Source organism: Colletotrichum orchidophilum (assembly GCF_001831195.1).
Source record: "Colletotrichum orchidophilum strain IMI 309357 chromosome Unknown Scaffold_17.1, whole genome shotgun sequence".
Classification (NCBI taxonomy): Eukaryota; Fungi; Ascomycota; class Sordariomycetes; order Glomerellales; family Glomerellaceae; genus Colletotrichum; species Colletotrichum orchidophilum.
In genome coordinates this window covers 118,301-135,713 of record NW_019172973.1, presented here as the reverse complement: position 1 = coordinate 135,713, position 17,413 = coordinate 118,301, and the positions used below count along the sequence as shown (strand labels likewise).

The following is a 17,413-nucleotide window of genomic DNA, read 5'->3' as shown; positions in this document are numbered from 1 at the left end:
TACGGCATCTGACAGATGGCAATCGTCTGCCCACCGGCATTGTTAGAGCAGGTCCCGGTGATCCCAACAATACTCGGAAGGTGCATCAAGATAGCGGACTTCTCGATGCGGCATTCCTATCGTCAGCGGAATGAGTTGAGATTGGTGCTCTTCGTGACCGGAGACATACGCAACGATAACACGGCGACCCAGTTGTTGTGCGAACCAGCAGGTGCCAAGACCTGAGACTATGTGCGGTTGTAGATCAAATTTAGCCCGACGAATTAGTCCATCCATCACATTCATCATGAAAGCCTCAGATTCACACACCGCAATCACCACCACAGCCGATTTCATTGGCAGAGTGAAAAAGCCGAAACTAGTCGGCCGAATGTTTCAGCGTCGGACAGGTTGTGCCTGAATCTGAATGGGCACTACTACGTAGCAAAAAGCAAAAACTGCTAGAGAAACACCAGCACTGCGTAATCCATCCGCCGCCCTATGAAAAGCTCTTTCTCTACCTCTCCCTCTCTCCCCCCATTGAATAAGAGTAGAAAACATCAGAAAAAGGTTCATACGCCGGGGCTAGCAGCACCCCGTAATACCGCGCCCCTCGACAATTACGAAACGGGGACCCCTGGGGAGCCGGCCTGTCTCAAGGAGTTGAACAACGCATACACCTACCACCGATCCCCTCCCCTGTTTACCACAAGTCCAACGCGTCCACGGATAGTACCCAAGCACAAGACGGTTCCACCATTTGATTTGATGTTTCTGCAAGCCTCTGAACGGCAAGAGTTTCACTTCTGGTTTATTATTGGCTCTCCAGTTGCCTGCCAGCTAGATAAGCTCATGTAAGCTGCACACCCAGCAGCCGCTCTGTGCAGCCTATCACGAGCACCGATACTCCAACGACATCGATCGGCTTCTTATTTGTCTTAGTTTTTGGGACCTCAACAGTCGCAGCTATTTCGAGACTACCGAATAATTTTTGTTTAAAGACACATCACTGATAGCAGGGCTCATTGAGGGGATCGAGGAACTCACGAAAATTTCACGGGGCTGCCTGGTCCTTCTTGTAGTCTTGGCCTATGTTCCATGATTATTAATATTGGTTCGTTCAATCTTTCAAGTAATAACTCTCTTCACATTAAGCTCGTGCGATCTTGCATCAGTTAAATTGCAATGGCAGGGCAAAGCAGTGACTGCTGAGGGCTCCGGAGTAACCGATAAGATGTGCTCTAGAAATGGGGACCCTATAGTATCGAGAGTATCAGCCGCCTGATATTTGAAATTGAAGTGTACTGTTCTGCCCCTTGAATCTCGTTGCTTCCGATCTACCGTCTCTGGCGGCATACAATAGATGACGATGCGTGTATCTTTTGCAGAATCTCGACCCCCATCACTAGACTGTCCTTTGACCTTCTGACCGGTTCACGGGTGTGTAGGAACCCAACTCAGGGGGTCACTATATTGGGAGATGGAACCATAGTTTGACAGCAAGACAGCGGTGGAAGACACAGGTTCCGTAGACTCACCCTGGCAGATCAGGGGATGGATGACCAAATATCCGTGAACCTTGGCTCCGTTATCACTAGCCACTGACAGACCACACATGCGTACCCACGAAGATGAACATGGCGACTTGCGACTGAGCATTGAGATGTTATCCATCTAGGGGTATAGGTCTACTTTTTTGATCACTCGCCTTGCGTCACGGGAGAAACTTGGCCTTTCTAGGGAGGATAAACGCCAACGTACCTAAGGTAGCAAGGCATGAGTCAATTTCTTAGTCCCACTCGCACTTCATGCAGGGAATGGCCATTGACATGTCCATGTCAAGCAATGATTGCCATTGTGATATACCGTACATACTATACACGCAAGCGCTACGCAACCATTCTTTGTTCATTGACTAATTTCCAAACTCCCCGCTAAAGCATTTTACCACAGCTCGCAGGTGGGCTTCTTGTCCTTGCACTGGAAGCTCTCCTTGAACTCCCTACTGTTGGACATGGTGCCAAGAATACGGGCCCACTTGGGCGCATGGGGATCAGTATAGATCCGGTTGATGGCCGTATCCTTCCGAGACTTGCCACACCACCAGTTGGAGTATGTGACGAAGAAGAGCTGATCTTGCGTGAAGTGCTCGAGGCCCGGCAGATCCTTGTTGGGGTGCTTGTGAGCACGGCGCTTCCAGGCCTGGTACGAGGCCGAAAGCCCGCCAGCGTCGGCAAGATTCTCGCCGAGGGTGAGGCGCCCGTTGACGTGGAGAGGCTTGTCGTCCGGTCCTGGGACTGAGAAGTCGGAGTACTGCTCGACAAAACACTCGGCCTTGTCCTTGAATGCCTGGACAGTAGCGTCGGACCACCAGTCAGTGTAGTTGCCGTTCTGATCGTAGTGGCGGCCAGTGGAGTCAAAGGCGTGGCTGAGCTCATGTCCAGCGACGGAGCCAAAGGCACCGTAGGACATGTAGGCAGGGACCTCGACGTCGAAGACGGGGAACTGCATGATGCCGGCCGGGAAGACTATTTCGTTGCCGGGAGGGTTGTAGTAGGCATTGACGGTAGGGACTGTCATACCCCACTGCTCCCGGTCGACGGGCTTACCGAGGGCTGACCACTCGTAGCCGACGGCGAACTTGCGAACAGTCAGAGCGTTCTCAAAGAAAGTCTCCGGGCTGACGTTGACTGAGTTGTAAAAGTCATTGAGACTGGGAGGGTCCATGATGTCGGGGCTCTTGGTCGGATAACCAATCTTTTGAATGATATTCTGAACCTTCTCCATGGCCTTGGTGGTAGTCTGCTTGTCCATCCACTTGGCGGCCTTGAGCTTCTTGGTGAATTCGGTTTTGATGTCGGTGATAATGGTGTCGCCGAACTTCTTTGCCTCGGCCGAAAATGCCTTTTCGACGAAGAAGCGGCTGAGAATCCAACCCAGGCCATCATCAACGTGGCCAACACAGGTACGCCATCTCTCAGGGGCAGATTCGGGGTCCTTGATTAATTAGTACGACGGCGATTAGATGCAGCACTGTCAACTCACCTTTCCAGCGAGCTCATTCTTGAAGCGCTTGTACGGCTTGACAGCGTCGGCGTCAACGTAGGATGAGAAGGACTGAACCGCCTTCCAAATGAAGTAGTTCTGAATGACCTGCTTGTCAGTTCCAGACAGAATGGTAGACAGCTCCGTCATGTACTTTGGTGCCATAACAATGACACGCTCAACGACGAAACCATCAGGGGCGAGATCGTGGATCAGGGCCGTCAGCTCAATCTCAGGGGCAAGAGCAGATGCCTCGTCGATAAGCATTGGGTTATAGTATTTCTGGTCGTGTGTCAGTTTCTTCAGACCTTGTCAGTGGCGCCATTCCCATTACTCACTGTGACATCCTCGCGCTCCTCGGTACTAGGAGACGCAGCTGCCAGAAGCTTCTCAAGGTCAACAACCTTGGCAAAGTTGTCCTTGTTTCCATCGGGGTAGAGGTTGCCGAGAACCTCAACAGCAACACCCCGATACTTCTCGACGAGCTTCTCGTCTTCGTATCGCTCCTTCGAGGGCAGACCCAGGCTGTAGGGGGGCGCAACAGAAACAACGACGGTTTCGGGGTCTCTGTCATCCGCGCCGGTGCCCGAGGCAACCAGAGCGTCTATTCCATACCTGGATAGAAGAAGAATGGCATCTTTGGTAGGGCTCGGGTCTACAGAGGCGGCCTCCTCGAGAGGATAAGTGTTCTTGATCTCGTCCAGAATCTTGATGAGGGGTTCGACCCCAATGTCTTTGATTTTGTCCTCGTCGACACAAGCATCATACGCAGCCTTCATCTTGTCAAAGTTTTGCTCATCGGCGGACTTGTCGGTGGATTCGAGACGGAGGGGGGAGAAGTACGAGTGCTGGAAACGTATTAGCCACTGCTGTGGATCATGACTTGATTGTGCTAACCTGGGAGTCTTTGGGGTAGGGCGCCTCAAGAATGTGGCGAAGCAACAGCTCCGAGTTCTCAGACATGATGGTGCCGGTGAAGGCATCGCCTTGGTCGGCACGAAGGTCATGTCGGTCTCTCCATCCACCGCAGACGAGCTCCTCAAAGTCGTTGCATGGGTCGAGCTCCTTGTAATTCGGCGACAAGTTGTACAGGATCTCGGAGGCGGCATGGACACAAGCCGGGGTCAAACAAACGGGCGTCTTCTCTTCGTGGATGGGTTTCTGGGCTGCACAAATAGAACTTAGTAGCTGCCTGCAAATTTTCACAGATGTCCACAAACCTTGCGGAATATTGTAGTACAGCAAGCCGGCAGCGGTAGCCAGGACGAAGACCTTGACGACGGCTTTCCCGGCGGAGCACCGTTGGGCGTATGGGCACCGCGTCGGCCGGCCGTAGAAGACGCGCTGCTCCGGCTCCGGGATAAGTGGCGCTTTCTCCGACATGACAGGCGATTGCGCGATGAAGGGCCTGCTTGATAGGGCTATGGCGATAAGATAGTTGACGAAACCAGCCAGCTGAGAATCGAGATGTGGTGATAAGGAGAGATCCAATGACTGGGTAGACCGTGGTTGCAGATGGGAAGTGGATCGGGGGGGATGACCTGATGGAGCTCTCGGAGCTTTGATTTTGGGGAGCTCGGAGCTGGAGCTCTTGGGGCGATGACGCTTTGATGCGGAGAAGTAGCTGGAGTGCAGCTGGCGGGGCGACCCTAGCCGGGGGTACCTCCCGTCCCTGCAAACTTGGCCGCAGGACGGTGTGCCTCGCGATGGAGCTAGAATGCCTGGAATGGGACGTGCGCCGGGGAAACACCGCCGCAGCTGCAAGCCTGTGCTGCAAGTCTGCCGGCCTCGACCCCTGTTCCTGAGGTCTTGCACTCTTAAATCTCATGTTGGCTGATTTTGAGCCTCTCACTTGACCTTTCACTTTGAGAAATAAACGAATCATGATGGAAGCTCTCTTCGGCATATCATCCATGGTTCGGGCTCAAATCTTCATGTACCCGGCTCTGATCTCATCCCTCGCACCCCGATCTAGCATCTAGCGTCTCATGTCTCATCCGCTCAGGGCATGTCTGTTCCTGCAGTAGCTCTGGTCGCTGTGTTTGACGGACATCTGATCGTCGCTCATGATTGATGGTTCATAGAACTCATGGGAAAGACTGCGTAAACTAAGCTCTGTGGTCCCGGACTGACCTTTCGACCAACCTAATGTGGCACCGTCCGTGGCTTGGAGTAGCAACCTCTAGCCCCAGCCCTGACTAAGGAAGACTGACTTGTGACTGAGGAAAATCATCTTCCAAGACTAGCCCTCAATGCGGCATTATGAAGTCAGACTTGGTGAAATTTCGACATCGCAACGGACTCTATTGTGGCATACTTCGGAAATCTCGGACCAAGTGGTCCAAGTCTCCTTCATCGACCAATATGAGCTAAAATAGCCGCCGAGTCGAACGAATTCTGAACTCCGATGACGGCCCGAAGCAATCCGACTACCTTGAATCTTCCTTCGGCTTCGTGAGCATACATAGCAGTGAGCATATTCGGAGAAAAGCTGTTGATTGACGCATCATTTGCTTGACCACGTAGGCCAAGATCTACCCTACGCTCGATATCACCAAGTTCGAACTACACCTCACTGGTAGCCAATACTCCGGTAATATAAGTTGCAGTTCGATTGCTGGAACTCGGCTGATTCACCTCTGGCTCACGTCGCATTATATGAACGCTGTGCCAGATAAGAAGTTCGAGGGACGTCACGTAGGCATTGTAGAATGCGGGCAATGCAGGATCTGAAAATGCCTTGACTCGGAGTATCGGTCGCAGCATTCAATATTCAACGCTGTCATGTCTTTGATCGGTACTGCCTTGATTATGCTTTTACAAGAGGGGTGAGTTCACTGAGTGATAAAAGCGTGCGGGGGCACGATTGCAAAGCCTGCGTGTAGGTATAAAAAACTCATGTTGAGGGTAACCACTCTTCAAATCGCACCACGTCCAGTGGTTATCAAGTAAGTGGCAAAGACCAAGTAACAAATTCATCATGAGACAAACTTTTTCGTCAGTTGCCTTAGCGGCTACCGATATCCACGCCTGCCGACGCGACTGGGCCACCCTGGACCGTCGTATCGAGTGCCACAGTCATCACTATCATGGCCACAAGAAGTGAGATATGTCTGTAGAACAACCTCCTTCACTTACTGAGTATGTGTAGATTCTGGTGAGCTCCTTTGATACCAAATCACTGGACGAATGCTCTCATTATACATCCGAAGACCACCTCGGCGGACGCAATCGAACTCAGGCCGAGTGGACGCAACAAAACTGGATTGAAACCGGCTGGAGTACTTCCATTGAAAATTGGTTGATCTGTTACATGGCTCCCCTTGAAACTACCTTGATTTTGAACAGGCCAGATGGAAACATCTCCAACGTCAGTTTGATTGAGTGTATGGTAGAAGAAGAATCAGCCCCGCCGTTCAACACAGCTTAAGCTCGAGCGATGAGTAGCAGGCGGAAGAATGGGTGGAGAGGAGCGCGTCTGCAAAATCTCTCGCACCGCGGAAGTATTGAGCACCTAAAATGTGTAGATCTGTCTTCTTTTGTATTCTTATATCTGTTACAGGGGATGGACCTAATACTTCGCTCCAAACAATTCTAAATATCAATCTGCTTCGCAGTACAGTAAGGGTATTGTCGATGCTTTTTCACACTTCTTCGCCAGTCTCATTTCCACCAGCATTGTCGTTTACGAATACACGCCGTCAAAAAGAATTGACTTTTACCAATCACTGAGCTTGCTTCCTTTCAGTGACCCTCCATACAACGATTGATCCGCCTCACTGGGTAAGATTTGTAGCAAGCTGTCGCTGGTCGTAAGTCGCCTCAGCGGCACGCGATCGGGTGTAAGGGTGGCGAGCGAGTCCTTCTTTGTGGAATTGGCGGTCGAACTCTCGGCCAAGTCATCTGTGGCAATGGTTGCAATATCCTGGGACACAATCTTGACGTTGCCGGAGGCCCTAGTGGAAGTCCTGTTTGTAGATATGTTGGCGACATAGAGCAGCTCAGGGAAGAGTCGTCGGACGAGGGCTCGGGCTGCCGGCATGCATGCCACAATCGTTCCTACGCAAAGCTCAATGTGGGACCAGAGCGCTAGGCCAAAGAAGTCGTCTAGAAATACGTTGGTCAGAGAGGCATGTTAATGGAATTTGATTATTCTGAGAGCTCACAGGTTGGGTTCCATGATTTGTTAAATTGCGCTACGCTGCGCAAGCGAACAGCGCTGACGATGGTGATACTAGGACAGACAGGTCAGTCAAAACAATCGTCAGTGGAATAGGTAGTACGCTGAACTCACAAGATCCCCATACCAAACATGGACATGATGCCAGCTTTCTGTCTCTTCTGTAGGTTGAGCCTGTAGATTTGGGTCAATGGTAAAACCAGCATCCAGAGATCGAGAGCTATGTTGATTGCCGCATGGGAAAGAGCCATGGCTGATAGATCGATGCAATGCCCAGAATGTTTGCCATCCCACCCATACCAGAAATAGCTGAGGGGCTTGCACTGGTTGAAATTGACGACGACGAAGGTGACGCATACGATGACGTTGAATATGTGCGTCCCCCAGAGGATTTGGCGGAAAGTTTCGGTAAGAGCGCCGAAGATGCGTAGATAAAGAAAGAGGATCGAGGCTTTGATGGTGGCGAGGGTCACGTAGTATACCATCTCAAAGGCGAAAAAGCCCTGCGATAAGTGTCAGCAATGGCATCCCGAGAATCTCATCCCGTGGAATTCAATCTTACCCTTATGAATGACGTGATTTGATCCACCGTCAGGGTCCAAATATCCTTTCCGAACCCTTCTTGTCTTCCTGCGAAGATGTTAGTTTCCATTGTCTCTGGGTAAGGTAGGACAGTAAATGACATACCAAGATGCGTGGCGACCAAGAAAGCAATCATCATTACCTGTTAATTTATCAGTCAGCCAGGCTGTCATCCAGATGCCGCCATGATAAGCCTACATAGGCAAAGGTAATTGTCGAATCGTCCAATCCCCATGTCGACAGACCCATCCATTTCGTTGCCAGCCGCATGGCAAAGAAGAGGGTCACGAGTCCGAATAGAAATGACGGAACCCATGCGATTGAGACACCTTCGTCATGATATTCGAAACCGCATTCATGCCATGTCTGATTCTTCGTGTCTGACAGGCTCATGTTAGCGTTCGTTTATTCCCACAAATGCGACCAGACACTTACAGAGAGCTTGCTGCACACTGCACTGAAGCCGAACACAATGGATCACGGCCATGTTGTAATTCATGTCCTCGCAGAGACATGTCGAGTTCGTGAACTGACATGTTGTGTAATCGAGCGGTTCGAATAGGCACGGTAACTAAGATCACATCTCAGCATGGTCCTGACCGGAAAACTGATGAGCTATCTCAACCAACTTACTGCGCAATCGGGAACGTCGTCGTATAGGCCATACACCAACGGTAGGCACGACAAGAAGGATAGGTAAAGAAGGTAGGCCTTCATCGCTAGTTGGGCTTCGCTGGGGTATCAAATTGTGCGGTGATCAAATCATGACGGTAGTGAAGGGATTCGGGACTCGAAGGGGGTTCTGATGAACACCAAAAGTCAGAAGACCGCAGCGCGAGGGTAGTAAAAGAAGAAAAGAAGAGGAGACAATGCAACCATGGGGGAGAAACTGTCTGGGAAGGTAACAAATATGGGCGAGGGCCGGCTCGGATCAGCCGCCGGAAGGACGGGGTGTCGTCGTGCAAGCCACGGCGGAGATGGCAAAGTTGCTGTCCGGGTGCGGACGAGTCGGCCCAGACCACTGGGGCCGGTTATCTGAAAGAGTGCTTGACTGACGCTTGGAGAAGGGGGGGGGGGGGGGGGGGGGGGGGGGGGGGGGGGGGGGGGGGGGAGGCCGCGGGGGGGGGGGGAAGGGGTGGGCGGGGGGGGGGGGGGGTCGGCCGCGCACGGGGGGCGCGGTCCTGGAAGGGGGGGTGAGCGCGGCTGTGGGGGGGGGGGGGGGGGGGGGGGGGGGGGGTGGACGTTATTATCATCACTCATTACTGACACTCTTCTACGGATCCCACGTTTTCCTCTAGGCTTCTGACTTGCTGTGGTATATGGTCTCCTATGGTGACTTTGGGAGTAGACCCTGAACCGGGGAAGACAAGTCTCAGATGCCCGCGGACAGCCATCGGCGGAGGATTGGTTTTTCTCGCCGAGTGCGTGCTCGACACCCCAGAATCTGGATGATCGGAGCCGGGAAGGGAATCTGATGTCCGTGGGGCAGTCGGTCCGTCGTTCGGTTAGTTGGTTAGTTAAAGTTTTGCAAGCCTCGCGAGGTGGACGTGGAGGCGTCCTGAGGAGTGACAGGCCAAGCCGACACAGCAGAACCGCCGAGAGGGCTCCCCGTTCATCTCTGTCGCTGGCGGAATGAGAAAAGTGTCTAAACCGAATGCGTCACGAAGATGCTTCTAAGCCTCTTTTTCTCTTTTTTTCTCTCTCTTCTGACTTCGCCCCATTTCTGCGCCTCACTAGATGCCGAAGACCAAGTCGAGCTTGACCAAGGCTCAGAGACAGGAACTAGCTCTGATTTGGTCTGTGGCGGCTTTGCCGACTGCATGCACAATTGGCCACTAAACCTCGAGCATCACTCACAAGAATGTGTTGGGGTCGGGCATTATCACGTTTCGAGACATGGCTCCTCGCCTAACACTAGCAACACAAGCCTTTTATGGAGTCAATTCTTCCGTCGTGCTAGGTACTACACTCTCCCGCTTTTCTTGCCGATGATGGCAGTGAAGCCTCTTAGCAAAATGAAGAAGAAGAAAAAGGCCGGCGTCAAGAAGCGAGAAGAATTGCCGTTGAACCAGAGTTTTGGGAACCTGAGCTTCCCTTAGATTCGTAATTACTCCGATGAATGGCCAATCACCTCGTGCCATGGCTCAATAGGCTTCGCTGGCTTCCTGATCGCGCCCACCACGTTGACTGAGAAATTGAATAATGTTTAGTGATCAGTTTGGATTGCCAGGCTAGCAAAGACAGCAGCAAAAGGGTCAATCGATACCATGGTTATGGGTGGAATCGTGACCCCGGACAATCTAGAGGCTACGTTCCCGACCTAGACGGCCTTTCTGGGTCGGATTTCCGACTCCGCCAAGTGTTTCCGGCTCTCCAGATGATGCCATGCGACCGGATATGGATGGCATCTCATCAGAGGCACGACAATCTTCAACAAAACACTCCCAAGCGTGTTGTCTCTTCAGCTGCCGAACACACCCCGACGCACCCGGCCTCTTATCAGCTGTTTTACCCCCCTCCCTCACTATTGACCGAAAACGTGTAGACGAGCTTGGCAGATTCCGAGGTGCGCAATTGACTCGGCAATGACAATGCAGCATTCCAGGGAGGGTTTGAGGGGGACAATAAGGACACCGGTTTTGTGTAACAGAGCTTATGCAACATTGAACGCGCCGAGATGATACACCGAGGAGTATAGCTCATCAGCCTTCACACCTGCAGTCATAACGGTTTCCTTCGCTTTCGGTACTCATCCACTGGCATCTGGAAGTCTGGACCTTGGCTATTTCCTGGTGAGTTTGGAATCTGGAGCTGGGCAATGGAGGATCAACCGTCCCACCTTACGGATCCGTTGAACCTGCGGTGAGCCATAGCTTCGTAGCATGTTGAATCTGGGGACTCTAAGTGGTCACAGTCCTGTATGATGATTCATAAACTACGGATTTGGCATGTGTCAAGATCTTGACTTCGACTTACATTTTGCAATTTCTGGGCCCAAGATTGTGGACGGCCTACCTGGCCACCGTCTTGACATTTATCACTTATCACCTAGCTCTATTCCCCATCCTGGGTTCGAACTTGGTGTTCCACGAGAGACCATTGCTGTACAGATGGAGCTGCCAAATATCACCTGACCGGAAATGCTTTCTTCAGACTACCGGAACTTGGTGGGCAAAATGTCTGCCCGGACTCATCGTATTCACCGCGGTCTAGACCACGAACCAAGTCATAATCGCCATTGGCCAGATCTGAATGGCACCGCAACGCGTTCAGGGTCTCAACCAACATGATCCCGACCATTAATCCGTGACCCAGGAAAGGCTCAATCCGGAAAATAGCGTGACACTACTCTTTGGCAGCCCACGTGCGCCAATCCTACCCCGCCCGTAAAGACTTCTTCGGCTCTAAGGCTCCAGATCTCCGATCGATGCGCTTAGCTTTACGGCCGATGTTGTTCTCCGGCAGACTCCGTGGTTGAAGGATATTATAAGTCAAGCAGCACCTAGAACCGTAGTCTCGGTGCGAAGTTTTTTTCTTTTTTTTTTTTTCGTACCCGGCATCCCGGACAAGATACAGAACAAAGTTTGCACCATCTTTTCATGCTAAAATATGATTGATGGTCAGGTGATCACTTGCGATGCTGATACTCATGATGGAGTTCCCAAGACGGAGCAGAAGCGACATAGTCTGGGTTTGGAAGGTTTACCATTATGGCCCGAATCGAATGTCAAATCTTCCTTAGATCAACTTTTTGACCACATGACAACCTCTATTCACTAGAAGCCCCAAGAGATCAAGCTCGTCACGTGTAGTCAAAGTGTTTGAACTTACTTACCATTCTATTAGGCTCGTATGCTTGTTTGATCAGGTCTGAGAATTTCCTTCAGTCCAGCATTTCCCTTCGTGTTCAGTTTACCTGGCACTCTTGCGGTCTTTCCTGAACCTCCTGGAGCACGAGAGTAGCTACACAAAGAACTTGCAAATGGAAGTTGTATCTTGTCGTGAATAGTCAAGGCTTGTTCGAAATCTTCACTGAGAACCCGATGGCTCTGAAAGTTTAAGAAAGCCGGTCATGAACTCAACTTCCATGCAATTTGCTATATCATGGCTTCTTTAGAGGCTCGGAGCTCCCGTAAATTTGGGTCATTCCCAGCTACGCTCATGTTCTTGGGATCTAGTCATAGGTCCTTATACAACAGGTCAGATTGCGATCTACCAGCAGTCTCGCTCTGCGGCTGAGCTACAGACGAGATCCATCAACTAGCTTTTGCAAAGCTGCACACGACGCGTTTGCAGGAGGAATCCTTGGATTATCTGTTGGCTTACAAGCCTGCATTCAACCATGAGATCGATTTCCATTATGGCTTTTCTGTCCCACCGCAGCCAAAAGCCCCGATGTCATATTAGTTACAGGAATTGGTATGCAGATAGCAATCTGATCTCGCGGATTGTGTGAGAAGGTGTTTCACGAAGCTGCATTAGATCGGAGACGATTCTCCGAAACTATCCGCGCAAATGCCACCTATATTCTTTCCTCATCTTTGATGTACCACAAAATTGGCTTTCGTACCGGGACCGATCCGAAAAAGACCGTAATGCCTTTGGCTCACAGCTTCAAGAAGAATCGAAGGAAATTTAACCGCTACCGCCGTATGCGGCCAATTAGACCACCAATGAAAAACCTCTTTGAGATTCTCAAGAGTGGTATTGGGGTGAGGAAAAGGTTTTCTTGAGAGCGGGCAAGTCGAAAATTTCATTGGCTCGCCGGATTCTGGAAGCTGTGCCGTTCAAAATAATCTCGCCAGCTTTTTTGAGGGGAATTTTAGCCAACGGCCCAAGACAGATTGTTCAGGACGTCTTTATGAAATCAGTGCCAAGCACCATGTCGAAGTACCAAATGAACTCCAGTAGACTTTCGATATGTGTCCTTTTCTTCATCAGGCTCGTCCAAATGCAAGATAATCTGTCAGTATCAGGGGAAAGAATGAAGAGGTCTTGGTCCTCGATAATACAGTTCGGAAACGAACAGATTTTGAGGTGCTCGATGAGGACCCTCAACCCATATTGTAAGTCATATCAGATTGAAATTCCAAATGACACCCAGGCAAGATCTACGTCCGCATTTTCCATCTGTTCAGAATATGGTCAAAATGAATACTTTGCTCCCCGGCCAGTGAATAGCGTCTAATGCACTCATATGCCGCGGTGAGATGACGATACACAATTCTTGTCAGCGCCCGTCAGTAGCCCATGCAAGATGTGCCAGGGGATTGAGAGCATCATTGACAGTGAATTCAAACTTGCTCATCAGGCTTGCGCTCCGGAATGACTGTTCATTTGCGTAGATAACCTCCATAACGTCTGAGTAGCCTGTAGCAGTAGTAACATTTACATTTTGCCCGGAGACGGCACAACTATTGACCCCATTGGAGTGCCTCGTCAAAGGCCCGAAAAGCTAGGTAAATTCACAACCTACGAGTCCCCTTCTGATGCAGAAATTACACAGTATGGGACTTTTTCTCCTCAGGCAATGACTAAACACAAGCAAACCGATGAAGGGCTCGCCATTCTAATAGAGGTGGGTGAATGGTAGAGATGGGTACTTCAGAGTGACGAGCCCAATTTCCAAAGTGAACCTCAAGACTCGTGCATCTTGGTCAGTTAATATTAGAGAAAGCTGGTATCAACGGTGTGCTACTTGATTTTCTTTGAAGGAATTTACGGCTTCAGTTGCCCGGTTCTCCTTGAGAAATTTCCATCCTAATCGGCGACGGCAGCTCATAATACCAGCAACCCCACGCTTTCCACGAGAGCCAATGATTCTGAGCTTCTAGACGCGGAGGGCCTGAGAGATATGTTGCCAAGATTACATGCACTTTGGCAAGACTTGATTCATCGCAGGTTGCTCAGAACCCATCAAGGTAGCTTCCGTGTTTTAGAAACAATAACTCTTCAGAATTCCTCAAATATAACAAAACGATAAGGATCTTCCAGCCCAGGGGTTTTGTACAACAAATCTGGCTAGCTAGGAGTAGTAGATCCTCCTTCTCTCTGACGCCACAGGCAATTGTAGGACAGCAGTGGACAGGAATGAAAACATGATCTCCCGGTTGTCGCAATTTGGAGGTGAAGCGATTGTGGTGATACGAAATTTGGTGACATTTTCCGCGTTCCAGTTACTCCCTTCCCAGCCTGTCGGTAAATGCAGACATGCCCGCGTGCAGAAGAGCTGTCTGAGCCGACGGGGCTACCAGGCTTGGCAGCTTGTACCCCAGGCTTTTCAGGTCCAGGGAGCAAGTGTGTCTATCCGTACTTCAGTAAGTAGGAAGGTTGAGAATCTATACGTGCTAAGCTTGCGATCCGGAGAGGTGGCTTAGAAATGTACCTGACTTACGCATTAACTCAGGCTCACTCATTTATTCGGGTCCATTCATTGATGTGCAGACGGTTTCATACAGGGACAGACGGCAAACTTGGATCATTGCATGGCATCTTTGGTAAGTCATTAGTCGAGCAAGGTGAGTTGACAATGCCCATCATTGATAAAGGATGTGGTGTACCTATAGGCAATGGTCCCACCAAAGGCCCATGGCCCAAGGCCTAAGGGAGCCATCTCCAGAGCGAGACCCTGAACTCCACTGAATGAACCCTTGCAACTTGCGTGCCGCGTGCATGCCGCGTGGAGATGGCTCCCGTACACAGTACCTAACTGGCCGTCATGGATACGTGCTCGGTGGGCCAGTAGGATGTCGCAAGAGGAGCCTGACTAGCCTCCATCCCAGTGACATTCAAGAACTGCTGGGGCAGAAGGGTAAACAGCGAGATGTTTTGCTGCAGTACGGATACGTGACGGGAGGATCTAGCATGGCCCAGGCCAAGCTTCTGAGAAGTGGACAGACGCGGTACGAATAAAACCAAGCCTCAGCCAACGATGTGGCACAAAAGTCCCTGTACAGGTCTTGCATCGCAGAAGACTCGGGAGATGTTCTGTTCACCACACCCGTCAGGGACTATTCCAATGAGACCATGCTGTGGCTGTTTCCGTTGACTGTGAGTGGACGGACGTAGCACCGAGAGACAAGCCCTGTCGCCGCCAACCACCAAAGGGGAAGAGCACAAGAGCAGTGAGAGAAACTGGCCGGGGGGGAAGGGGAGGGGAGGGAGGGGAGGGACAAGACGAGATTCGAGAATGAAGCAAGTTGAAAAAGAGAGAAATGCCATGTTTGGGCCCGTGGAGCTTGGGCCCCCACCAGCCAGACCCGCTACGGGTACGTCTACACGTGATTTTACTCGCCAATCAACTTTAGCGTCATGGAAAACTCAGACTGGTCGACGAGGATTGGTCGACTGGCGAGATTAGTCATCGGCGGTCCAGAATCAGCGCTTTTGCCTTTGTCTTTTCTTTTTTTATCTCTGTTTGTCACCACCACCCACCACCCCCCGACCGTCCAACCACTACCACTACGACGGGGACGAAAAAAAAAATCACAGCAGGTGGTTTTTCCAAACCTGCCTCACCGCCCACCGAATGTTCGTCTCCGCGTCCATACCCTCCCGGGATCTTCGGATGGAACAGGCCTACAGTCAACATCATGTCGTCGGAGCAAGATTATCAAGATCTATTCGGTCCTCAAGCCAAGAGGGCCAAACGTGGTCGAGTAAGTCGATGGGGTCGAACCTCTTTTTTTTTTTTTTTTTTTTTCCCTGGTTTTTTTTCCCTCCCCCCCCGCCCGCTCCCGGACGGCCGGGGGGTGCGCCCTCCCCTTTTTCTTTTTTTTTTTTCCCCTGCGCTTGCTTCCCGTTCCCCTACCAGGGTCCGGGTGACATGCCAGAAAAAAAAAAACCAAAAAACCAAAAAACCAAAAAAAAAACTTCTTTGGACTTCAGCTAAAATTTTGTGTCTCTCTCTCGACAAAAACTGACTTCTTACTCGAGCAACAGCTCCAAACCGACAAGTCGGCGAATGCGATTCGGATACGCGATAACCAACGACGATCACGCGCCCGCCACAAAGAGTTTGTCGACGAACTGCAGCGCAAAGTCCAGGACTACGAGAAGCGGGGCACCCAGGCTTCGTTGCAGATGCAAAAGGCGGCTCGAGACGTCGCCTTTGAGAACTCTCGACTCGCGACCGAAAACACTCGATTGCGCGCCCTTCTCGCCAGCCGGGGCGTATCCAACAGCGAGGTGGACGCACACTTGCAATCGTTCGACGACGAGGGCAGCAAGGGCTCGCCCAGTGCGTCAAACACCACGACACTCGCGCCCATTCTCAACACCCCCATCCTCCTCGAACCATTACCGACCCAATTGCCCCCGCTGCAGGAGCACTTTGGCAAGGCGGGCTTCTCGTCCGAGACGGAGAACGAGAACCTGGCGTCCCAAAGGAAATTCGGAGACTCGCTGCTGCCGCCGGTGCTCACCCTTACCCCAACGTCCGATGTACAACAGAGCTCCCCGCTAGATAGGCTCGCCGTGCTCGCCGACGCTAGTCTCAACCGCTCCTCCTCCCAGGCTGGCCCTACCACCAACTCGGTCTCGGAACCGTCTAGGAGCCCTCATCCCTATCATCGTCGGAGTGAGACACCTCCCCGTCCCTTGGAATCCCATCAGCTCCCACCGGCTGCCTCGCCGCTCGAAATGTCTTGCAATGCTGCCGCGCGCATCATTGCCGATATGCAAGGACACGGCGACGATCGAACGACCCGGTTGGCTCTGGGCTGCGGCGCCCAGGAGGAAGAATGTTTTGTTAGAAACACGTCTATATTTCGAATGCTCGATCATTGATGACGAGACTGACCCAAACGATCCTCCCGTTCGCGACAGGCTACGGTTCCTGTGTCGAGGACCCCCTACCACCTGGGTGCTATCCGTGTAACTCTACTCAGCTATTTTCGTCCGTCGTCGGTATGGATGTCCCGCCCAGCACCCAAACGAGTAGTCGTTTGAATGCGCAGTTCTACGGGGTACAGTTGCACCCTATTGCCGCAATTCCGTCGACGCGACAGCCAATGGCAACGGCTGAGTGCGACTCGCGAAAACTTGTTCCTCAATAGCTTATACCATCGATGGGCTTGTCAGATAGATCTGACGCCCGCGCTCGCGTTTGCTTGCTTCTACTTGGCCCAAAGACACGGTCGACCACTGAGATCGAGAAGGACTCATACAAGCTGAAAGGCAGTCTCTCCGGTCTCGCCACAGACCGCTTGATCACACTTTCGGCCGACCTGCCATGCGACTACTAGGGAGGGAGATATGTCCAGGCGCACGCATGTTGGTATCTCTCAGTGCGCGGGCACAAGCGACTTAGCCCGTATTCGAACCCCATGTCGGACGGCCAAATCGGTTGCAGTGGACAGTGGTCGGATTTGAGGATGCCAGCGCCGTGCGTCAATCTGCCATCGCTGCGGAAGCATTCAGGAGGCGGCCGACGATTTCAACCTGTTGCGTTTGGATGGTACGGCTGCTTTATGTCTCCAAAGACATCTTATCGAAGGAGCCTACGGACTCATCGCTGATCCTGGGCTACTGAGCGAACATGCCTGGTTTAGCATGGGCGAGGACACACCATCTTGAAGCATGTCAAGAGTGGCTGGTCTCATCCCAGTGCGACGCCATTCGAGTAAT

The 17,413-nt window shown here is 51.6% G+C and overlaps 3 protein-coding genes across 3 annotated transcripts; 1 reads left to right on the top strand and 2 right to left on the bottom strand.

The window, feature by feature from the left end:
• Positions 1-1,923: 1,923 nt before the first annotated feature.
• Positions 1,924-4,407, bottom strand: CORC01_02913 (peptidase family M13; the record flags this gene model as incomplete). The annotated part of the gene is made up of 5 exons (XM_022614563.1): positions 1,924-2,976; positions 3,025-3,306; positions 3,363-3,872; positions 3,922-4,190; positions 4,245-4,407. 5 exons carry the CDS (start codon positions 4,405-4,407, stop codon positions 1,924-1,926), a joined length of 2,277 nt encoding a protein of 758 aa, XP_022478864.1.
• Positions 4,408-6,742: 2,335 nt separating this feature from the next.
• On the bottom strand, positions 6,743-8,503 carry CORC01_02912 (CFEM domain-containing protein; the record flags this gene model as incomplete). Its single annotated transcript, XM_022614562.1, has 8 exons — positions 6,743-7,131; positions 7,191-7,258; positions 7,319-7,707; positions 7,767-7,834; positions 7,892-7,928; positions 7,985-8,166; positions 8,222-8,315; positions 8,420-8,503. The coding sequence occupies 8 exons, from the start codon at positions 8,501-8,503 to the stop codon at positions 6,743-6,745; spliced, it is 1,311 nt and encodes a 436-aa protein (XP_022478863.1).
• A 6,875-nt stretch (positions 8,504-15,378) lies between these two features.
• Positions 15,379-16,573, top strand: CORC01_02911 (uncharacterized protein; the record flags this gene model as incomplete). Its single annotated transcript, XM_022614561.1, has 2 exons — positions 15,379-15,444; positions 15,722-16,573. The coding sequence occupies 2 exons, from the start codon at positions 15,379-15,381 to the stop codon at positions 16,571-16,573; spliced, it is 918 nt and encodes a 305-aa protein (XP_022478862.1).
• Positions 16,574-17,413: the final 840 nt, after the last annotated feature.